We start from the raw sequence: 25,234 nt of genomic DNA on the forward strand, positions 1-25,234 counted from the left end.
CTACTTCCTTTGGACACTGACCAGATCCATTTATCCACACGCTCTGGGGCGTATCTTCCCAGTAGTGAACTGAGTTGCTTTCTCAGTAGCTCATTTCTCTTTGTTATTGGGACTGTTGCCTGAGTTCTTCTACCTTGCTGAGTAACTCCAAGAGCTGCAGCATTTCCACCTTTTTAATGCTCAGATTCTCAAGACTGCCTTTCTCCACTGCAAAACAGGCTAACAAAACACCACCACTCTCTTTATCCCTCAGCTCTCTTTAGAGAAACACCCCCACATACACACACACACACACACCATTACTTCCCCCTCATCCATTACAGGCTTTTTACTTTAGAAGGCCATTTGAAAGGTCTTGTCCCCATGTGGCTTTTGGCAGGCTGAGAAGTAAGTGCTCTGGCTCACAGCTTTCACAGGGCTGTGGAGGTGCTGCTTAGTGTTAAGCTATGAAAGCGGAGGGCTCAGGTCACATCTGTGAAACGTTAGCAAAGAGGGGAGTCTGGGTGAAAGTAGGTGGCCATCACAGCATAGCACTTTGTTGGGTTTTGCAAGGCCACTTGGGAGATAGGCAACCATTTGTCTTAGAACCACCTCCACCCCACCACGATAACAGGCTGCCTTGCAGTCTGCTTGCCGGGTAAAAGCTGTAAATACCTCTGCAGACTATGACTTCTTGAATGGCTGGAGACAGAGCTTGCTAAGGGATTAATAACCTCAAGGGGAACTTTGAAAGAGAATTAATTAGCTGTGCTAATGCTTGGAGATAAAGCAGGTTCATGTCTTTCAGGGTCAGTCTTCTCAGCACCCAGGGCTTTTGTAGAACCTGTGAAAGCTTTGTGTGAATACTCACAGAAAATCCACCATCTCTCAATACAGAAGCCCCATTAAATGCAGTACATATAAAGTTCATCTCTGCAAAAGAAATTCAATATGGGGCAGTTCTCATCCAGCTAAGTCTCAGGAGATCTGAGAGAAAAATAATGTGCTAAAATGAGGCCAAGAGGTAATTTCTGGGAATAAGACACAACAACCACCATCATCGGTAACTTTGGAAAATTGCTGGAAGATTTTAAAACCTTTAGGAAGATTATATCATGCTACTATTTGTAAATGAAGCATGGGTCACTCCTGTGTTTCAATATAGCAAAAATGTTCTATGTGTGTTTGTATGTGTGAGATCTCTCTCTCTCTCTCTCTCTCTCTCTCTCTCTCTCTCTCTCTCTCTCTCTCTCTGTCTGTCTCTGTCTGTCTCTGTCTCTGTCTCTGTCTCTGTCTCTGTCTCTGTCTCTGTATTACCCATAAATGTATGAGGGCCAATTTGGGAGAGTTTCATTATTATGTATAACAAATAAAGAATCACATGCAACTTCATATAGCTCTGATGACTGAAACTACTTTCACAGAAATCTTAGCAAAATCTATGTCCTGAGATGAACCTTAAACACACAAATCTAATCACACATGGAACTCATTAATACAACATTAATATTTATACAACTTTGCATGCTTTTCAATATAACATGATGCCAATGTGGGCTACAAAACCTTTGTTCATGAATTAATGCACATTCATATTAAAGCTACATTTGTTAGAACTGCATCTAGTATTTCAGAGTTCACAGTTCTGTTGTGAGGCATGCATTACAGCCATTTGCACTGACACAGGAGTGAATATCCACTGTCACTTGCTTCTCTTTTACATCCTCTTCTAATGGCCTTGATATTCTGTAAACTCATTTCTGCACAATAACTGGAAGCAGAAATTTGAGTATTTTACAGCTGGCTTTCTGACTAATGTGGGACTATTTCTGTACATTTATGGCAATAATATTTGGTGATTTTTGACTGTATTAATATACTTGGATGTTGACTGTGAGCCATCTTATGTCATTTTATTAACAGGTAGAATATAAATTGAATAATGCTATCTACACAAAGTAGGTTGAATAGCTGCAGTCACACAGATCACTGTACATACATTCTTCCTTTCTCGCTCCAGCATTCCACTCTCAAAGTTTGTGTTGTTCCTCATCAAATACATTTTGTGATAGAAACCCCCTTGGAAGGCATATCCAATTTATAGCATTCACTAACAAGCCAAACCACTCCAGGTGCTATTGCTACTTGCTGGCACTAAAGCTGGAAAGCTCATTCACCACTCTCAAACTTTGTCTTTGAGCCTCTAGTGGCTGAAACCCCTTCTTTTGCAGCTTCCATGTAGGTGGCCCATGTTATAGTACTCCAGTGTTTGATAAAAAGGAAACAAAGCCATGTGCTGTTCTGTTCATCAAGGAAGAAGGACAGATTAGTGACTCAGAAAAGCATACCGGCTGTTCCATAACATTGTCCAAAAAGGCCAAAATAAATGGGAGAGGTGAAGATTTTAAACAAAGAAACAATTACTTATGTAATATATGTTGTTCCTTTTTGTTCTCCATTTGCAATGAGGGCTGAAGATCAACAATCTTAACCCCAATACTCTGATCTACCACAATTTCAGCTGTGGAAAGATTATCACGAGGAATGAAAAAACCTGCTTCTCCATCCTGCTTGAATGAAGAATAGTAAAAAGGAACTTGGCTGTTAACTATGTGAAACATACAACTACAAGAAGTTCTGCCTTACAAACCAGAGTCTAGCCTGACTCATTAATCTTTAATCCAGACTGCTAGCATCTTTTTATACACAAATCTTCTCAGATGCATTTATGGGGGAAGAAGACAATGGAGTTGCACTGCATTTAGGGGCTAGGGTCGTTACACAGCAGAACAAGTGTAAGGATACCTCCATTCCCCAAACTGTTACACTCTATTTTGCCAAGGCAACGGATTCTCAAGGTAGCAGAGTGCAATAGTTTATCAAAAAAGAGTTTGAACCTAACCTCCCCAGGATATAAAGGCAGAGTTAACAAGACCCTATTTAGATAAGGGAAAGCAATATTGAGTAGAAAGGGGCACACTAAATACTTTAGTCCCTATAAAAGTTGCTCTGTCACTGGCAGTCTTATCTCACTCAGCAGAGGGGCACTGGCTGATGCAAACCTCTTCTAATGAGGAGGAAACACAGAGTTCAAACCGAACAGGGTGCTGACACAAGTAGCAGACAAGCTATCCTGTGAAAGAATACAAACAGTCCCTCTATGGCTTTTGTTTATCTTGAAACTCTCCACACTGAAAAGTTTGTATTTTTGAGTTTGCACAACTATATGAATCATGTCTTATTAAAACAAGAGATGAATATTAGATCGTGGGTGGGCTTTTGCTGTTTGCTGTGCCTAATTCACTTTTATTGGCAACTGTTTAGTTGCTCTACTTAAGCTTGAGTGGGGGGTATGGAGAGCTTCACTGTTGTATCTTTCCTCATTTGTTTATGGTATTTCTATATCACTCCACATCCAAACAGATTCTGGAGCGGTGAACAGTAAGAAATTAAAACTGTCTTGTGGTTTGTTTTATTTACTCCCTTTCCACTCTGAGAATTATTATAACGAACAGCAGGGTTTATATCTTACAAATAAATAAATGCACACATAAATGAATAAAGAATATGAGTGGACATCCAAAGCTCTGCTCAATTATGAACATGCTAGACAGTCTTAGACAAGTCACTATCATATTCGCCCTCTTTCTCCCAGGCTACAGAATGAAACTAATAATACAAACCTACTTTATAGTAGTTTTGTAAACATCTCTAAGATAAGGCATGCTTAATGCTTTGACCTCTACAAAGCACTGCATAATTGCTAAGTGTCCTTGTTAGTACAAAGTGACCTGCTTTACACATAACACTAACCCATGGTTTACTTAATCCATGGTTTGTTGCCCTACTCAGGGTTTGTCTGGAAGATAGTTATTTAACTGCTAAATTGGCCTGAGGACCCTCTGGTTTTTTCCATCAACCCCAGAGTTGTGTTTCCTTCTGCTTTGCTTTTTCACTCCCTGTAGCCCAAATGCCTTTGTGACACCGTAGAACTGGCACATAGCACTCGTAGTTTTTTGGTTTACCATTCTTGTCTTCCATCTCTGTAGCTTGGTAGAGCAACTTATAGGCAGTAAACCATGAGTTCCCTTTCTGGGTTGTTCATTGTTAACAAACCATATTTTATTAGTGTGGCTGGGTTCACAAATCACAGAAATCAACAACCCAATGGTTAAATAAACCATGTGCTTCTGTTATGGATGATCCAGGTCACGGAAAGGCAAATTGCTTTCCTTATGGGCATGCATGCCCACTACACTCCTTTTCCATTTTGCATTTGGGGTGTCACTTTCTCCTTACCTTTAGGAATATCATGTTCAAGAGAATCCAGGAAGTCAATGGCTGGGTCCAAGTCAGCTTTCTCCAGGAGAGTTTTATTCTTCAAATTTACAGGCTCAGTGAAATGAAAATAGGAGCTTAACTTTTTAGCCTCTGTCAGAGACAAACCTGTTGTATAAAGAGTAGAAAAAACCTGCCTGATAGTATCTTTTAATTTTAAAAAATCCCACCTTTCAGTTTCCTATATGCTCACTGTCTAATGGACTTATGGATAACCTATGCACTACAGCACTAAATGAACCCAGAAAGGTAGAGACCTCCAGAAATGAGTGGTTTTGTAGTACTGTAGAATGTTATCAGTAATTCCATTAATTTTCCATTGCAAAAACAGAAAAGGAAGAAACTTATACTTCTTTAAATGGTTAAGTATGAGGGGCAGCTAATATGTGGGGGATCACCACTGCCAAAAAAACAGGGAGGAGAGGAATCAAGGTTTGCTTTTCTCTTCTCTTCCCTGCTCCCCAACCCTACATGCTCAAAACAAACAAACAAGAACATTGAGGCTCAGAAAGAAGAACTCCAAATTGAAAATTGAGGCTGAGCTAGGCCTGAACTGGAAACCCTTAAAGCAGAATTTGGAAATAACCTTCTTGACTCACTTCATGAGTTTATGTTTTGCTTTGGGCAGGTTAAAATGTGAAAAGGGATATGAACAAGCTGTAAATTCTGGCAATTCTGTTTATATTATCCATATAATTTATAATTCTATCAAATTCCCCCAGTACCTTTATCCTGAAAAGAAAACAAGTACAGGAACATTTCTGTATGGGTGTTTTCCACAGATCCTGCTTCCTTATGTACAGTGCACATATTAAAAAAAAATCTACCATGAGGACAGGAAGAGAGCCTGTGCCAGACACTGAACAAGTATGTCGAAGTTGTATTAAATATAACACATACATCTATCAAGGATGAAGGAAATCACTGACCATGGTTACTCTTACATTCAAAGACACAGATATTCCCTACAAGACATCCCAGATTTACCTTCAAAGTTCCTGTTTTCATGCACAGGTCCAGTTGGTGACTTCACATATGCACCCCGTGGAACAATACCCACTGCTTTATCTATCTGATGTACTGTAGCTACAAGTCGGATCTCCTCCTTGATCAAGGACTTTTAAGGAGAAAAAAGATAAATCAGCATTAAGATGCAGGCTTTCCAGGTTTATATTCTAGAATAAGATTTGAGACAGAATCATACTCCTGCAATCTGACAGGTACTAAAAATACTCATAGTTTTTGTGGAAGAGCATTACTAGAATAGTAAATATGCAAATTCCTTTTCTAAACTTACCCTATCTCCCCTCTTGATGAACCTAGATATCAATAAGTTCAAAAATGAACTTATATTTTGAAGCATTTAAGAAAAATAATAATATTTTAAATTCATATTTAAAATACCTTGCTTTCATCCATTAAGAACAATAAAGCTGATGCTGATACAGCTATTAAGTGCTGAACACCAACATGATAAATACAATTATTGTAAACACTGGCACAAAACTAAACAGCAACATATATTCTTATGCCACTCACAGTCCTGATTTAAAAATAGTTCAAAGTGATCAATGTTCCATAGAGTATCTAAGGTATTAAGCTCTGTTGGTTGAAGTTCTGTGGTTCCTTTATCACCAACAGCACACAACTATGAGCTATGGTCAGAAGAGACACATTCCCATACCATCTCCCAGAGTGAAGATACAACTACTATAACAAAAATCACTGAAAGCAAGTCATATTTATTCATCACAGTTATTGTCCAGCTTTATGAATGCTTAAAGTACTTTATATCCTCATACCCAAGAAGAATTAACAAACTTTAATCTTGCTTTACAAGGAGAAAACTGAGATGCAATTGCACGTGAGAGAATTATCCAGTGTCATCCAGTAAATCCCTGGCTGAAACTGAACTTTCAGCTCCAGGTCAAAAACTAATCAGTCTCTTTGCTGGGCCAAGGGCATTTTCATCACCTCAAAATGTAGTTATAGTTAATGCAACCACAGCATATGAACAGAATTATTACTGTTAAAATATCTTGCCCACACCCCCACCTATAGCAAATGAAAATGTTCTGGAGTTAGCTCTTTTCTCTCAAATTCCTGTTTGTGTAAGACTCTTCACAAAGGGCAAAACTTCATTGAACAGGAAATGCCTCTTTGATTCTAACATGTAATTTGTACAAAATGTAAATAGCATCAGCTGGAGGAGACAGTGCTAATGAATTGAATCAGAGCAGGAATGGAGGCAATTTAACTCTTCCATCTTCAGATTGCAGAACTGAACTGTGCCTTACGCTGGCCAATAAATTGGCCAAAAGGGATGTAATACCATATTTAATTCTGAAAGGTTTCACTCAGGACCTGGTATAATATGTAAATGTTGTTGAATCAATTGGAAATAATGACCACAGTAGTATCAACTTTAATACATAGAAAATTACAAAGGAAGTTAACACAGTCAGATTTGGCTCCAAAAGAGGAATCATCTCTAAAAGGAGGGGACTGGTAAAAGGGAAGTTGAAAGGGGAAGTCAAGAGGGTTTGTTATTGTTGTTAGTCGCGAAGTCGTGTCTGACCCATTGCGACCTCATGGACAACATTCCTCCAGGCCTTCCTGTCCTCCACCATCCCCTGGAGTCCACTTAAGCTCACACCAACTGCTTCAGTGACTCCATCTAGCCACCTCATCCTCTGCTGTCCCCTTCTTCTTTTGCCATCTATTGTTCCCAGCATTAGGGTCTTCTCCAGGGAGTCCTTCCTTGTCATTAGGTGGCCAAAGTATTTGAGTTTCATCTTCAATATCTGGCCTTCTAAAGAGCAGTCAGGGTTGATCTCCTCTAGGACTAACCGGTTTGATTGCCTTGCTTTCTCCATGATCCAGCGTATATTGGCAATTTGATCTCTAGTTCCTCTGCCTCTTTGAAATCCTGCCTGTACTTCTGGTAGTTCTCGGTCCACATACTGCTGGAGTCTAGCTTGTAGGATTTTGAGTATAACTTTGCTAGCATGTGAAATGAGGGCAATGGTGCGGTAGTTTGAACATTCTTTGGCATTGCCCTTCTTTGGGATCGGAACGTAAACTGACCTTTTCCAATCCTGTGGCCACTGTTGAGTTTTCCAAGTTTGCTGGCATATTGAGCGTAGCACTTTTACTGCATCGACTTTTAAGATTTTGAATAGCTCAGCTGGAGTACTGTCACCTCCACTAGTTCTGTTTTTGCTCAGACTTCCTAAGGCCCATTTGACTTCACATTCCAGGATGTCTGGCTCGAGGTCAGACTCTTTCTTGTGTAGTTCTTCTGTGTAATCTTGCCACCTCTTCTTAATCTCTTCTGCCTCTGGTAGGTCCCTGCCATTTTGATCCTTTATCATGCCCATCTTTGCATGAAATGTTCCCTTCATATCTCCAATTTCTTGAAGAGATCTCTGGTCCTCTCTGTTCTATTGTTTTCTTCTATTTCTTTGCACTGTTCATTTAAGAAGGCATTCTTATCTCTTCTAGCTATTCTCTGGAATTCTGCATTCAATTGGGTGTATCTTTCTCTTTCTCCCTTACCTTTTGCTTCCCTTCCTTCCTCAGCTATTTGTAAAGCTTCCTCAGACAGCCATTTTGCTTTCTTGCATTTCTTTTTCTTTGGGATGGCTTTAGTTGCTACCTCTTGTACAAAGTTGCAAACCTCCGTCCATAGTTCTTCAGGCACTCTGTCTATCAGATCTAATTCCTTAAATCTATTTGTCACCAAGAGGGTTAAATCCCTGCAGACCCATATTAATAGCAGCACAGGTAGATTGTATACCATTGGTTACAAAAAGCAAGTCCAAGATCTTACCACAGTATTTATGGCATTAGGCCCTGGTAATAAGCAATGTCAAGAAAGATATTGGAGAAAAGAACACTTCCTTCAGAAAATGAATGTCTTGCCCAAATGAAGTAAATGAAAGGGAATACAAGCTTGTAGAAAGGAGATGCAAGTAGAAGTAAGAGATGGAAGAAAACTTTCTGAGGCGCATAACATAAATGTTAAAGTCAACTGTAAAGTATTATTTAAATATATCAGAGGCAGGAAACCAGCTAGGGAGGTTGAATGATAATCAAGGAATACTAAACAAGGATAACAAGGTGTGGAGAAGCAAAATGAATTCTTTTTGCCTGTCTTAACTACAGAAGATATAGGACAGATACCTGTACCTGAATGTTATTCGAAAGAGAGTCGGAGGAACTGAGCAAATACTGGTGACAAGAGATGAAGCTATCAATGTCACTGACAAATTGAACGTTAACCACCAAGGTCATCCTAGAGTTTTAAAAGAATTTAAATATGAAATTGCTGATCTTCTAACAAAAATCAGATCAGCCTCTGTTCAAGAGAACAGGAGAATGGCCAATTTAACACCAGTCTTCAGTGGTGGAGACCAGTATGAGCATATGATCCAGGAAATTACAGGCAAGTTGGTTTAACTTCTCATCTGGATAAACTGGTTGAAAGCAATATTAAAGATAATATTAGTGAGCACAGAGAAGTACAAGCCCTACCGAGAAACATGTGTCAGTAGCATGTGATCGGGGGATCTAATACATTTTGCTTACTTGAATTTCCATAAAGTTTCTTCCCAAATACTCATGAGCAAAATTAGTAGTCACAGAATAAGGGGGAATATCCTTTTATGGATCAGTAACATGGCTCAAAAACAGAAAGTAAATAATGTAAATAAATAAATAAATAAAATTCTCCCAGTGGAGGGATGCAAACAGTGAGGTTTCACAGGGACCTGTACTGAGACAAATACTTTTTAACTTACTCATAAGCAATCTAGAATTTAGGGGTAAATAGTTAAGGGGCCATGTTTCCTGATGACACCAAATTATTTTGAGGGGTTAAAAAAGGAGATTGTGAGTAGCTCCCAAACAGTATCTCCAAACAGTGAGTATGGACATCAAAAGGCATAGGGTTCAACATATCCAACTGTAAAGCAAAGCATGTTGGGACACAAAATCCTGATTTCACATATGAGTAGTTGGGATGTAAGCTAGGAGTGACTGACCAAGAAAGAGAGCTTGGGGATGTAGGGACACACAGCTCTAGGAAAAAGTAAATCCAGTGTGCAGCAATGCCATGTTAGGAATTGAAAGGAAGTGGGGAAGGAAGTAGAAGTAAAGCTGCCAACATATTACTATCCATATACAAATCTATAGTGCATTTACACTTCAAATCCCAGGTACTATTTTGATCACTGCATCTTGAGTTGGATAAGGGGCAGAAAAGGGCAATTCAAATTATTAGAGGGTTCTAACTACTTCCCTATGATGCAGGGTTGCAAGAATTTGGATTATTTAGTTTAGAAAGAAGGTAAGTAAAGGAAACATGATAAAATGTACATAATTACGTATGGTATGGTAAGGGTAGGTAGAAAGACATTTTTCTTTCTCACTCAAAATACTAGAACCCAAGGTCATCCCATGAAAGGATTTGTGGGAGATGACACATCAAAGGAAATACTTCTTTAAGAAGCACATAGCTAAACTGTGGGGTTCACAGAACATATATTCACAAGCTTCTGTATAGACCAATCCTGCCTTACCTTGGAAACTAAGAAGGGTCAAACCTGGATGAAATCTGAATTGGTAACTTAAATGAGAACCACCCAGAGATCTTTGGCTATGAGCAGTATAGCAATCTAATGTACTACTACTAATAATAATGTACTGATTGTCATCAGTTTGGATTAATTTAAAAGGGGATTGGCCAAATTCATGGAGTTTAAGACTATCAAGAACTATTAGTCCTGATGGTTATATGCTTCCTCCAGTATCAGAGGCTTGTGTACCCCAGTTGCTGAGAAATATGGAATGGAGGATGTTATTGCACTCATGCTCTGTTTGTGGATTTTTCCATGGACAGGTACTGTGTTCACTGAATGCTGCAATAGTCAGAGCCCCGCTCTGATCAGCAGGGTACTTGTCCTGCAGCCCAGATTCAAATTGTAAACAAATACCATGTGAACAATTAGGTGAAAAGATCCAAGTTGTACTGTGATTTACTTACTCCAGTTTCTTCTTCATATGTCCTATTACTTTCCTCTTTCTTGTCAGTATTTTCATATTCATAGGATGGGTCTCCTTGGAAACGTCCCTTCAGTCCTGCAGTCACAGCAACCATTTCATCAGTAGGAGGGGGCAAAAGGCTCCAATCTACACAGTTCAGGCTGTTAGCCACAAAAAAATTGACAAACAGCATATTTTTACTGAGAAAGAAAAATCAGGAACTTTCCTCTTCATACATTATGGAGACTCATACACATGATCAAGGAAACAAGTGACAAGTGGACATGAGTGGCGGCATGCATAGATGACTATCAATTACTTTTTCAAGGCACCACAATGTATAGCAGAAAAAAGAAAGTTCAATGTTGCACAACACATAGAATTGTGACATGGAATGTGAGAAGTATGAATGAAGGCTAACTAAAAACAGTAAAGCAGGAAATGAAACAGCTGAACATAGCAGTACTTTGTGTGAGCGAACTAAAGTTAACCAGAATGGGACACTTTCAGTTGGACACACATACTCCAAAAATGACAAACTCAGAAGAAATGGAGTGGCTCTAAGACTGAGGCAAGATGTAGCATAGGCAGCAAGGGGCTATAATACAAAATCAGATCAAATAATATCAATCACACTTTGTAGAAAACCTACCAACATAACTTTCATTCAAGTTTATGCTCAAACAACAGATGCGGAAGAGGAAAAAATCAAAATGTTTTATTCAAAATGTTCAAGAAGAAATTGATAACACGCTAAAAGACATGCTGGTAACCTAAGTAACTAGAACACAAAAGTAGGAAACAAAGCAGAATCAAATGTGAGGGCAATTTGGTGTAGGGGTAAGAAATGAAGCCAAAGAATGATTCATAGAAATCTGAGAAACCAACTATTTGTTTATTGCAAATGCATATTTCCAACAGCCAGTCACACAACTGCATACATGGAAATCAACAGATGGCCAATACAGAAATCAAACAGAATATGTAATTTGAAATAGCAGATGGAGAAGCAGTATTCGTGCTGCCAAAACAAGGCAGGAAGCAGAATGTGGTAGTGACTCTGAACTGTTAATATAAAAAATCAGGGTCAAATTGAAAATTACTAACAGAAATATAGTGCCGAAATACACATTAAATAACATTCCTGAGGAATTTAAAAATCATATAAAGAACAGATTTGTATTATTCAAGTTAATTGACCATGAGCCAGAACTCTAGATGGAAACTAAAGACATTATTAGGGAAGAATGCCAAAGAACAACTCCTGTAGCAAAATGTAGCTTTTCAGTATCTATCACACAGAAACGGAACTATTACAACCACCAGTGCAAAAAAATAAAAAAGAGGAAAAAAAGAAGAAAAATGAGAGACCTCTTCCAGAAGATTCAGGAAATCAAAAGGAAATCCAAACCTAAATTAGGAAGGCGAAAAGACAAAGGAACATACTATTTGACAAGGAGAAAATAAAGAGAAGGTTGAAATAATACACAGAGGAATTTTACAGAAAAGATGAAAAAATGAAAGACTTCTTCAAAGAGGAATTGGGTGCAAAAGAGCCTGCAATATTAGAAAGTGAAGTGACAGTTGCTCCTAAAGTTCTTGGAAGGAATAAAGCACCCAGAATAGATAGGATACCAATAGTACTGCTCTGAGCAGCAGAGGCTGAAACTGTCCAAAACCTAACAAGAATATGCTAGCAAATATAGAATACAAAACAATGGACCACAGACTAGAAATGTTCAATATACATTTGTATCCACAAGAAAGGATATGAAAAAGAGTGCAGCAATCAAAGGACCACTGCACTATTTTTCCACAGAAGCAAAGTGATGCTCAAAGTGTTACAACAAAGCATATTATATGGAGCAAGAAATGCCAGACGTCGAAGCTGAATTCTGAAAAAGGCGCAGCACTTATTATCATATTGCAAAAATACATTGGGTACTGGAGTACACCAAAGAATTTCAGAGGATCAGTGTGTGCTTTATAGACTCCAGCAAAGCTTCTAACTGTATGGATCATTAGAAGCTATGAAAAGTCCTGAGAGAAATGGGCATGCCCCAGCATTTGATTGTCCTGATCTGTATCCTGTACAGTGGACAAAAGCTACAGTTAAGATAGAACACTGAGAAACAGCAGTTTCCTATAGGTAAAGGTGTCTCACTATTTTTTCAATCTGTAAAGAACATACTGTAAAGAAAGCTGGATTAGGATCAAGGGAAGGAGTGAAAATTGGCAGAAAATACATCAATAATTTAAGATTCTACCATCTTACTGCCAGAAAGCAGCAATGATTTGAAATGACACCTGATGAAACTGAAAGAAGAAAATACAAAAGCAGGACTGCAGCTGATTATAAGAAAACAAGAATAATTACAGAAGAATTATAGAACTTTATTATGAAGAAATTGAAATTGTGAAAGATTTTATATATCTTATATATCTCCCATCAATTCAAAGGGAGACTGTAGTCAAGAAAATCAAAGGAACTAGAAAAGGTCATCAAGCATAAGGATGTTTTCACAGGAGACAAGGCCCAGATTTATCACAACATTCTATCACTATGTATGGGAGTGAAAGTTGGACAGTGAAGAAAGCTGAGAAGAAGATAATTGATCTGTTCAAAATGTTACCTGAAACATACTCTCTCACAACACTTAGGCTAACCACTTAGCCTGAAATCTGCAGCCATGTTGTACTTCCTGTCCAGGAGGGAGTGGGGAGGTATGGAGAACGCTGTGTGAACTCCTGGGACAAGAGGGTAAATGAGAAGTATCTTTGGAGCCTGGGACCGACTGGAATCCGGGTGAAGCCTCCATAAAAGTAGCAAATGGCATTATAAATTACTAATAGTTGAGAAACATAGAGCGGATGTGAATAATTCAGAGATAATCAACAGACACATTAGAAAGGGGAGTCTCTAGATAAATAGTTTTCTGTAAACTAACAAATAGAACAAAGAATAATAGGGAAATGAATTTACTTTGTATCCGGACAACTTGTTATGACGTAGGGTATATAATGTACGCTCTCGGTACCTCTTTCAAGACTCTGATTTGGGAAGCATCTCCCCTCTGTCTCCATTTATTCTATAGTGCACCAGAATAAAACTGCAATTAGCTCTAAGTCTCGTCTCAGGCTCTGTTTGGTTTTTGGGTCTGGGGTCCACCCGGGGTTTGCCCCAGCTGTTAACTGGTTAGAGTCTGGTAACAAAAACATGGTGTTGGAGGAGAGCTTTGTGAATACCCTGGACTGACACAAAGACAAACAAATGGATCCTAGAGCACATCAATCCAGAAAGTTCCCTAGAAGCAAAAACAACAAAACTGAGGTTGTCATACTTCGGACACATTGTAAGACAGCAGCATCACTGCAGCATCACTGCAGAAGACAGTCATGCTAGGGAAAGTTGAAGGCAGAAGAAAAAAGGAAGACTAAACAACAAATGGATTGACTCCATAAAGGAAGCCACAGCCTTGATCTTGGAAGAGCTGAGTATGGCTAACATCAGCAGAACGTTTTGGAGGGCTTTCATTTATAGGGTTGCCAAAACTTGTTGACAACTCAATGGCACATAACAATAACATATGGCCAGGTAAGAGAGGGAAGGTGAAGTCTTCCTATATGTGCTATCCTTGCAAATAAACCTATTTTTAAAGTAGTTATCTCCTGTTGAGGATTCATGATCAGTAGCCACCTCTGCCAGGAAAAAAAATGACTTAAAAATTTTAATGTAGAAAAACAATGCCAGGGCTGAAGTAGTTTAGTGGCTAAGAGAGTGTGCTATGAATCAAGCAGTTCTCGGTTTGAATCACATCTCTGCCATGAACTCTATAGTTGTCCTTAAGGAAACTATACTTTTGGGTTCAGTCCCCCTACCCTCATCTGCAATTTGGGGAATAATACTGACTTCTCTTACAAAGTAGTTGTAATTCTTACATTACAACAAGATAGTGCATGGGAAGTGCTATGAAGAATTGAAAACACTATATGAAAGATTAATAATAATAAGAGTTCAGCTTGCCCTTCTTGCTATGTCACACTTTAGAATCAATCTCTCTCACACACACATTCACACTCACTTAATATGGAATCGGCAAGCCTCATGATGTGTCTGGTCATTATCACATCTTGTTGCCAGCTGAACTCTGTTACATTAACTCAACTGAACACAAATCAAATCAGATTAACAGAGTAAGAACACAATCCTAAACATTTTTAGACAGAAGACCACCCTACAAATTCCAACATTCCCCAGCCAACCTAATGCTGCCTAGAGAATTCTGGGAGCTGCAGATCTATTTTTTCCCCTAACCATGCACAGGAATGCAGCCTAAAAATATTTTTACTAAAAAAAAGTGCCACCAATTAATCACAGCTCAGTATACAATGTTTAAATTTTGTATCATTTGTAATACACATGCTTATAAAAACTGCAGATGAAAGTGCCAGCACTTCTAGATTCTAGAAGTATCCTTTCAGTATGAGAAAGAGAATATTGCCACTTCTGTTGCATATATGTGTGCCTTCAAAAAACAAATTATGCTTACTTCCTTCAGCTCTCTTGAATTTTGTTTCCTTGTATGCAAATCCATGTAATCAATTAATCACATATTTATTTAGCTGCTCAAGAATCCCCATTCTCTTGAATTTTGTTTTGTATGCAAATTCACATACATTTAATCAGTTAATCACATATTTATTTAGCTGCCCCACAGGCACCCTTCTGAACCCTTTCTTGTGCTACGTGCGCAGTAGACCAACCTCTCCCCACCAGGTGAACTCCAGATGTATTGGGCTGCAACTTCTATCATTCCCAGCCAGAGGGCATCAGGTTGAGGAAGGATGTAATTTAAAAGAGCTCCTGAACTACATTCAACTGATTCTTTCACCTAGTTGTCAGCTTTTTTGCTTTTTCCCAACAAGGCTCCTGTGTCTGTAACAACTGCTCAGTTATCAGAAATTCAGCAGGTCTAACTCCCCAAACCACTGCATCACCATGTCATAGAAATGGTATACTTGTGCAGTTTCTATTTGTCGGATAGCTGTTAAAGATGTAACAGTCCTAACAAGGAGGGGGGCATCACTGCTGGCGCCAAACTCCCCCCTTTCCCGGCATATCACCTGCCTAGTACCCCCTCGAGAAGCACAAGCCAGCCGCCCACCTGTACAGGCGGCTTCTGGCCCCAGCCCTGTCCGGCCCTAGGCCCTCGGCAATGTAGTAAGCTCCACGGATGCCTTGGATGCGACCCCACAGGCGGACTTGCTCGAAGCGGTAGTCCCGGCGCACCAGCAGAAGCGAGGTCCGTAAAGCTGCTCGCTTCTCCGGGCTCAGGCACACGCCGCTGCCAGCCACGAGGTCCAGCGCGTAAGGCAGCGTTTCGGCATCCATGGCCGCCTTAGAGCCGATAGCGCCCCCTCCTCGAGCGTCTCGTTGCCGGGCAACCGTCTCCAAGGCGCCGCGTTCCTATTCCCTGCCACGGCGACGTGAGGTCAAAGGTTGGTCTCAGTCCCTCGCTGCGTTCTGGCGTCCCTTCCAGGCCTTCGCCTCGCTTGGAAGCGAGACTGCCCCACCTCCGCCGCCGCTCCTAGTCAGCGTAATCAACAAATTCATTGCTATGGGAACGAGGCCTGGGATGCAGTTTGGAATCGTTGCAGCTCCCCTTCCTCTGGTAAGACGCCCGGTCCTAATATAATAGCAGAGCGCCAGGCAGACATTAAGTAGGTGCAGTTTTTCTAGGCATGAGATCGCTGGCAAACGATTTGTTTGTTGAACGATTTTCTGCTGTGCAACTTTGAGATCGGAACAGCTTCCAAGGAACTGCGGAAGAATTAAGGGAATTAAGCTCTTGTGAGAATGTTGGTTTAGGATCGGAGGCCTGAAACCAAGAAGCTGAGGAGAGAAACTGAACCTATCTCACAATGTCGGTGGTGTAGTGGCTATGTGGAAGGGGGGGGGGGTCCTTAATGATAGTCAAAGCCACAGTTCAAAGCCCCCATCATAGCCACCCAGCCCACGCCACACCTATAGCCAAGATTATGCAACCAATGATTATACAATAAAAATGAGGCTTGGATGCTTGACTTTCTTTTGAGCAATGACTACAAGATGAGGATATCTCTTTGTGTGATGAAGCAATGACAGCATCTAGTAGTTATTTTATTATCTTATTATGAATGAATTATTTTTAAAATTAGAAAACATGGGGGGGGAGTCTGCCAGAAGGGGCCTCCCAGGGCATCTAGTCTGACACCTAGCTCCAGCTGGCTCTGGTCATGTAATCCCCAATATGTGATTGTCCAAAATTACATTCATGCCTCATTCTTCAACCAAAAAGTTCCCAGAGTGGTTTATGTGGATTTTTTTTTCTTTTTTCTTCCTTTTTTGTTAATTTTTCAATATAAAATACAAAACAACACTTAAAATAAAACATGCCACATTAAGTATTAAGCATAAATTAAAATAATTCATAAAAATGTGCACCCATCACTGGGACCATTGGATACATGATGAGAACTCCTTCAAAAATTATATCAAGAACATGTGGAATTAACAAGACACATCCTGCCCACAGGACTTACAGTCTAAAAACATGACATACAGAGGCTGACCATGAGGGAAGGGGACACAAAAAATGCATGTGCATGTCTGGCAAGCCTCTCCAGATAGGTAGTTCCCAGGAACTGTTGGGAGCTGTCAAAAAAACACCCCTGTCCTTAACCCATCAAATTCAAGTGGGCACTCTTTGACTGTCCCCCAGGGCTTCCTCCACGACACCCTTGCAGTGTTGTTAGGAGGATAAGGCATGGAACGGAGAGGAGAAGATAAATAATACACACTGGCCTGATCTATTTGAGGCAAAGGGGATATGCACTTTTGAAGATATAATGTGAAACTACTGTATGGAAATCTATTTCTTTCAGACTAATGCGAATTAAGCACACGATGCACACTTTATTGAAAGCACCCCATGGAATGCAAAAAATGATGGAATAGGTATGCATAGGATCAACATGTATCAAACAGTAACAGTACAGTCTTACCACCTGAGTTCAAGTTACTCATCAAAGACTCCTGAACAAATTTGGCAGTTATAGAATAGAAGCTTTATGTACCCATAACTAGCTAAAGAATAGAAAATGGAATAACTGATTATTTCTGCAGGTGGAAGGAGGTAAACAATGAAGTTCCAAAGGGATTTGTATTAGCTCTGATTGATTGATTATATTTATATCCCATCTTTTTTCCTTTCAGGGAACTCCAGGTGGCTTACATAATTCTCCTCCTCTCAATCTTATCCTCACAACAACAACCCTGTGAGGTAGGTTGGGCTGAAAGTCTGTATTCATAAATTATCTGTAATTAGACATGAACAGTGAAGTGGTCAAATTTGCTGATGACACCAAACTATTTAGGGTTGTTTTAAGGGGGGGGGACAGGGGGTTGTAAAAAGTTCCAAAGATATATCTCAAAGGTAACAGAATGAACACCAAAGTGGCAAAAAAAAATTAATATAAACAAAAAGTAATGTGCTTTGGGGCAAAAAATCCCAGTTTCAAGTATAAATGTATGGGACCTGAACTAGTGATGACTACAAAGAAAGGGATCTTGGAGCTGTAGTTGACAGCTCCATGAAAATGCAGGCAAAGTACATGACTACTGTGAAAAGATAAATCCATGTTAGGCATAATTAGGAAAGAAACTGAAAATATAACTGCTAATATTCCTAAGGAATAAGAGGATCACAGTGGTTGGAGTATATTACTAACCACCCAGTAAATGAAAAGATGAGGATGTAATATTTGAAAAGCAAATTGCCAGTGTTTCAAGGAGGCATGATGTCGTTGTTATGGGGGACTTCAATTTCTCCAATATCTGTTGGAAGAGAAATACATAAAATCCAGGGCAGTGCTATTTTGGGGTCATGGTTGAAAATGGAAAGGTTGGCTAGATCCAGCTGAAAGGTGGCAGTTGAAATGCCAGGCCAAGCAGAAGATATCAATCAGGATGCTGGATCTTTGGCATCCTCCCATGGATGACTAGGTGCTGCCAAAACCAAATGATTTCCAAGGGCAATATTCTTATAGCCCACAGATAAGGAATTTCTTTACAGTAGGGGACAAAATTCCATGGTCTTTCCATGGGTCTGATGATGTTAATTTATTATTTGTTTATTAAAACATTTCTATGCCGCCCCATTCACCGAAGCCTCTGGGCGGCTCACAACATAAAATAAAATACAAAAATAACAATATAAAAGAAGTCGCCCTGGCCAGATAAATAAGCAAATATTGTTAACAATTAAAATGACGCTTAAATAAAAAGGTCTTCGCCTGGCGCTGAAAAACAAATAACAACGGCGCCAGGCAGACCTCTCTGGGGAGCGCATTCCATAGATTGGGCGCCACCGCAGAGGAAGCCCTCCTCCGAGTACCTACCCTCCTAATTTCTTTCACGGAGGGTTCCCGGAGAAGGGCCTCTCCCGCAGATCTCAAGGGGTGGCTGGGCATTAATGTGCAAGGCCCCTCCCATTTTTTCTTTCTCTGTGCTGAGAGAGGCACAGAATTCACACCATAGACAAAGCTGTACCTCCCAATGCTAGTAAAGTTCCCAGCTTCACATGTACCCATATCCCTGCTGTTATCTCTGATCACAAGCCCTGCCCTATGGAGAAATCCAAGGAAGCTTCATGGCCAGATGAGGAAACTAAATTAAATCTGTGGGCCAGACATTCCCATTTCATACAGATGCATAATAGTTTTTTTCTTTTTTGCCAAAAGTAGCCTTTCAACTGACTTAATAATGTACTGTCTTTGGCAGACTTAACCTCACAGATAGGGAAACATGGGTTTTTCTAGGGGAAAGTAGTTGTCCTGTGTCAGGTGAGGGGCTCCAGGCTATGCAATTGCCATATATTTTATGGGGACAGCTTTGTTTCATACTGCTGTGTATTTGCCTAGCTTGAGCACTGTTCTGTGGGAATCTGATGCACAGTTAGTGATTTTGCTGCCTGCTTGTTGTACTACTATTCCTTGCTTTTGTATCTGTAGATCAAGCAAAAGCTATAAAGACAGCATAAGCCACCAGTGTTCTCAGCCAAAAGAAAATGAGCCTGTTAGTAGCACCCCTAGAACCTCTTGACTTGGGAATGGGAGGTGTGCAGAACAGCATTAAACATTTTCTGATTGAGGAAATGGATATACTCATAATAGGCATGGTTTCCTGTGGCACCACCCAAATAGGCCGATCTAGAGAAAAAAGAGCTTACTAAAAGCCCATACATTAGCTTCCTGACCTCCTTTGAAAGCTGTTATTTATGTATTAATATTATTTATTATCCTGGTTTCATTTTCACAGCCTCTGATCTTGTATTTCCGTAACCCTAACCCTTAATTTATACAGAATCATACAGACATAGGATAACAGAAGTGGAAGGGATTTTGAGCACCAGTGAAGTGTAGGTGCTAAAAGTCATGGGTGATGTGGGGTTCAACATGAAGTACAGCCAAGAGACTGATCCCAGAAAATGATTCCCCTGAGCACATCCATATGTTGCCTCCTTATGCTCCCTGTATTTCCATAATAGAGCCATTTGTGTTTTAGCCTCTGTGGGTGCTTGTTAGAATAGGCTGAAATTGTAATTTTTGTTTCATGAACGCCTAACCAGTATGAACTGGCCTGGAACCCTAGATTATATGAGTAGCGTCAACTAGTCAATCTCAGGTACTTACCAGTCTTGAGTGCAAGCAGGGTTCAAATCAAATGTCAGAGCTGAATGCTCATTATTCTTTAAGTAATTTTATAAGCCACTCAGTGTCTGCTTCCCACCCATCTTTGCTGGGCATTATTTTAAAAGTAAAAAAGAAAAGAGAAATCTGCTTCTTATGACAAAATTTTCTAGCTTCTTATAAAGCTCCATAAGTAAGTATACTCTTCTGGCTTTGTTCTGACCCCAATTACTAAACACTGATAAAAATCAGAAAGTAAGTGGCTGGTATTATTTAACAAACGGAAGTTCAGAAGCACTGCCTTTCATCAAGGTCAGAGGTTACCATAGCTGTCATTAAAACATATGAAAGTGATCTTTCCTGTGGGATTGCCAGATCTCTCCCAGGATCAGGCTCTTGCACTTCAACAAACCTAGATGTGGAGAAAGGATTCACCGTATCTCCCCCTACTGCCACTTCCATCCTCTTGCACCGCTCTTCCAGTGCCACACTCATCAATTTTTAAATCCACATGACTTTCTTGAAGCCAAGGAAAGTGAATAAGCAGCCTAACGTAGGATGAAGGCAAACTGAGCGTACCCTTTTATAAGTATAATGGAACCCTATCCCCATTTAGTAACCATTATTTTCAAAAGCTATTATTACATTACATTATATTTCTATACCACCCATAGCCAAAGCTCTCTGAGCAGTTCACAACATTTTAGGTCACCCATCCAAATTTCAGTCCTGCTTAGCTTCCAAGATTAGGCAAGATCAGACACTTGAGGCTATATGGAAGCTGCTACAATGTGCTTGTCCCATTATCTGTTTGATTCCAGTCTCAGCAGAAACTCTAGACATGCTGCAACAAACGGGACTGGGCTACAGAATTAGAGATGCTATACAAAAGTGTCTCAAAATCCCAAGCCTTTGTCTAAAAGCACATGATGCAGCCTTCTTGCCAAAGCTAAGCAGGTCTAGTTCTGGTCAGTGAGTGGATGAGAATCAGTTTGGGTATTCCATGTATACCACCTTGAGTTCCATCACAGAATATAGGTGGGATAGAAGTGTAATAAATGAAAATGAAGATGTGATCTTGCACATTTTTGGAAAATCAGGAATGTACTGCTGGCTCCTATGTTCCCTTGCCCCCTTGCATACTAATTACTGGTGTCATGTGACATCTCTGAATTGGAAGCACTGTACTAAGGGTACCACAATTGTCTTCAAGTCGTGCTTTACAGCCCTTCAGATATTGGTTTGGAGACAGCCCTGTTTAATTTGAAAAATAGTTTGCCCAACTGGGAAGTCATGGCAAATGATAATCGGGCAAACTATGAAGCAGAGGAGAGAATATGAACTGAGATAGTGGGATGAGATGATCTCCTAACAGAACAGAAACCACTAGCAGAATTACTTTCTCCCTTTCATCTTGGCTCTCTGTGTCTCCTAGATCTGCTGCTAAGAGAAGGGACCATCTGGAGCAGATTTCAGAGCAGGTGGGGAGCAGCACAGGGAGGAGAACATGAATTCATCCTATTCTGTAGGGGAAGTCCACTTGCATGATGCTCAGTGTAACCTAATCTTTCAAATATACACAAGCTAGCTGTGTATATCCTGTGCTATCCTGACAGGCCATTATAAACAAAGATTGCATCACTTCTGATTGTTTTCTGATGTTCATTTCTTGCCCCTCCCACTAAATAGTTCTGGCTCTTCCACTAAAAGCCTTATTGTTGGGAACAAGTAGAAAATAATCATAGAACATGAGAAAAGCATGTTTAAAAAAAAGAGAGAGAGAGAGAGCGAGACTGACCATTTCCCTTCCGTAAGTAACAAAGGACAGTATTTCACAAGAACTTTTATTCTTTTAGGCTGAGGCACTTTGTTCTTTGGCTACCTGACAGTGTGCTAGGAACACACTGTTTTATTAACAATAAACCCTACAATTGTCTGCAAAGAGTGGTAACCAAGTGAATCTTCTAGAAATGCAGGCTGACAGTACAATGTACAGAGGGATGGCCATGTTAGCAACAGAAGCTAATAAGGTTATTACTGGTCCGGTTATTGCTGTACAGTACAAAGCAGAGATCAGCAAATGAAGCAACAAGCTGTTCACCTCCAGTGCTACTATCCTGCCATAAAACTTCTCCCTAATAACACTCCCTTCCCTACCCCATTAGCCAGAAAGGGGGTTTCCTCACACCATTCAGTAAAAAAAATCCCAGAATAGTAATTTGAACTTTTCCTGGAAAAGAACATAGAGCACATTTTGTTCACTTTCACTTTTTCCCATACATTTTTTCTGGCCTTTTCTGTTTCTTCCCAGTGTACCTCTTGCTACTTTGTACAACTCCAAGTTTCTTCTTCATTTTCAGATTCTATAATCAGCCTTGCTGTGCATACATCATCATTTGCATCACATTCCATTTGCCTACTACCCTTTTCAGATAAAGAGTCATTGTGTTTGTAAATACTTGGGTTCAATACCCCAAAGCACGTAGTCTTTTATTGATGCTTCTGCTGATTTTATTCAGATTAAGTCAGAGATATTAGATTCTTGAATGTTCCTAAACTATTTTTGTTGCCTTTAAAAAAAAATAATTTTAATCATTGATTTCAGTGGTTCTACTTTATGTATGACTAAATATGTTTTTAGAATGTTGTAGGCAATATTCCTTCTTTACTTAATTCAAATAGTGTTCTGTTATAGGTGAGTGTGAAACAAGGAATGAAACAGAATGGTCACTGAAATGTGCTAAGTCTGTTTGAATGGCATAGAAATTCAGGCTGGAAGCCCATACACACGTGCCTGGAAATAAGTCCCATTAATTTATTTGGGCTTACTTCTGAGTAGACATATAAAGGATAGCACATCACAAATTCTAAGTGGCCATTAAAACTGGTTATTAATTTTAATTTTAATTTTTTCTATTATTTGCACAGAAAATCTCAAGGTAGTTTTTTTTTATTTTTTTTTATTTTTTTTATAGCCTGCCTTTTTCCTACAAAGGGCTCAAGGCAGCTTACATCTCCTCCTCCATCTTATCCTCACAACAACAACCCTGTGAGGTAGGTTGGGCTGAGAGTCTGTGACTGGCCCAAAGTCACCCAGCTGGCTCCATGGCTGAGCGGGGACTAGAACCCAGGTCATCTGAGTCCCAGTCCCATGCTCTTAACCACTACACATAAAAACATAAAACCATTTACAGCACTTGAGACCAGAATGATTGGCTTTTTACCCAGTGACGTTTTGAAACTGTTCCCAAATGGCCAAAACAAATGTACTGCCTCCTTCCAAAAGTCTATTGAAATGGTCCCTCCATTACTTATATCTTCATTTAATTTTTTAGCTACATGAGGACAGAAGTGAGCATTGGGAGGGGAGACTTAGTGAATGTGTGTCTTTAGCTGTTTAGATGGAGTGATATCATCCTGTTAGTCCAAGAGTGGGCAAATTTGCCTACAACTTCTGTGTTGCATCACCACTGGCTATATTGGCTACTGCTAATGGAAGTTGTAGGATAAAGCATCTAGAAGGCCATAAGTTGCTGATTTCTCTACTAGTAGTTTAAGACTTTAGGGATAGTTCCTAAAACATGGTGTACACAAAGAATCACCCTTGCTTTAACTTATGCAAGTGACCATTTAGACATGCAGTGCATTCCTGTGACCTCTGGAAAATAATGCATTTCAGTGGCACTCTGAACAGACTAAACAGCCATGCAGATAGGTTGAAATACAATACGTCTCACCACTGTGGTGATATGTGTTACATTTCTTTTTAAATTCTAGTAATTATTTCCGAATTTGCACACACATACCCAGATATAAAAAATAGCATTTGCAAATCCTGGCATTTTGCTGATGTTTCCTCTCTTTTGGTAATGTGTAAGTGACCAGCCTATTAGTACAGCAGGCTGTGACCTGCCAGATGCCTCCCAGATGCCCCACAAGCAAAGCAGGAGGGATATACATGTAATAAATAAAATTCCCAAAGGAACACTCTAAAGCAGGGCAGCTGCCATTCTGTTAGCCAATAGCCACAGCTGCATTTGACATCACAGTTGCAATACATGAGTACTAACCATGACACTTTTTGAGTACTCAGAAAATCTGATGCCTTACTGTGAAAGCATGGCCATGAGGGAAGATGTGTATATGTAGTGTGCTATTAATAAGGAAACATCTGCAGATTTATAACACAAAGCATGTCTGGAAAGGCCATAAAAATAACATTTGAGCAAGGGGTTTTCTTCTTGGTTTCATGATTTGAGGAAAGGAAGTATTGAATTTTGAAGAAGGCTTGCCCTATTTCTTGAAAAAACCTCTCCTTTAAAAATTATATCTGTTTCTGTTTAAATCTGCAGTTAAAGCAAAAGAAATCTGAGTCTCCAGGACGGGAGAGAATTATAGTGACTTTGGTTATACTAGTTACTTGCAAATATATCTTCTTTCCAAATATCAAGATAGAACCTCAGAGCTCTTTTGTATGCTAGTGCTATGGGCAGACTGGATATCCACTTTCAAAAACAGAGGGCCTGAAAGCATTATGTGGATAGGAACTATGAACAAAATCTCATAAATCTAGGGTGGCCACTTATGAGTAATCAAAAAAGGACATGTGTCACCCCAGAAAGAACCGTACTTTGGATGAAAATTTGATATGTGATGTTATAGGAGTAGATGAAATTCTGAACTAATTATTACAATTTAAATAGAAACATAGTACACTTCAGCATAATGTGGAAAACTGTAACCAGGTGACCAATGTGTCTGGTTTTTCCAGCTGCTGTGAAAGTGTTAACTGGCAATGATAGGAAACAACTCTTACAGTTCTTTTTCTGACTAGGATAGGGTTAGGGTTGGGGTTAAGGTTAGGGTTAGGGCACATAGCCACTATACTTCCACATTAGTTCGCTTGCTGCATTCACTTTACAGCTGAATGTCACAGATGTTTCTCTCATCATTGTAATGGAATAGCTTTCTTGATTTTATTTGTTACATTTTAGTGCCATCCTCCCTGAAGATGCCAGAGTGCCCCTGCATCTCCCCCAGATCCCATGTGGGAAGGCTAGAGTCAAAGAGAGTGTTTTGCCCAAGAAAGCATCCCCTGAGCTTCTAGACTTGAGCAGGATTCAAACTTTGCTGACTCACACCC

At 39.8% G+C, this 25,234-nt stretch overlaps 2 protein-coding genes across 2 annotated transcripts in view; one reads left to right on the forward strand and one right to left on the reverse strand.

Annotated features, from left to right (window-relative positions):
* RSPH9 (radial spoke head component 9) overlaps positions 1–15,754 on the reverse strand; it is a 30,912-nt gene extending 15,158 nt beyond the window's left edge. The window contains exons 1-4 of the mRNA XM_044447170.1: positions 15,528–15,754; positions 10,364–10,523; positions 5,305–5,434; positions 4,279–4,425 (exon numbers count right to left, since the gene is read on the reverse strand). Coding sequence (XP_044303105.1) covers positions 4,279–4,425; positions 5,305–5,434; positions 10,364–10,523; positions 15,528–15,754 — 664 coding nt within the window. The remainder of the gene's footprint in view (positions 1–4,278; positions 4,426–5,304; positions 5,435–10,363; positions 10,524–15,527) is intronic.
* Positions 15,755–15,910: 156 nt separating this feature from the next.
* The window catches only part of LOC123032030 (epoxide hydrolase 1-like), a 47,532-nt gene continuing 38,208 nt past the window's right edge, over positions 15,911–25,234 (forward strand). The window contains exons 1-2 of the mRNA XM_044447766.1: positions 15,911–16,034; positions 17,618–17,684. The gene's annotated coding sequence lies outside the window, so the exon portion shown is untranslated. The remainder of the gene's footprint in view (positions 16,035–17,617; positions 17,685–25,234) is intronic.

The sequence above is a fragment of the Varanus komodoensis genome, unplaced genomic scaffold, assembly GCF_004798865.1.
Source record: "Varanus komodoensis strain SLA01 unplaced genomic scaffold, ASM479886v1 scaffold1, whole genome shotgun sequence".
NCBI classification, from domain to species: Eukaryota; Metazoa; Chordata; class Lepidosauria; order Squamata; family Varanidae; genus Varanus; species Varanus komodoensis.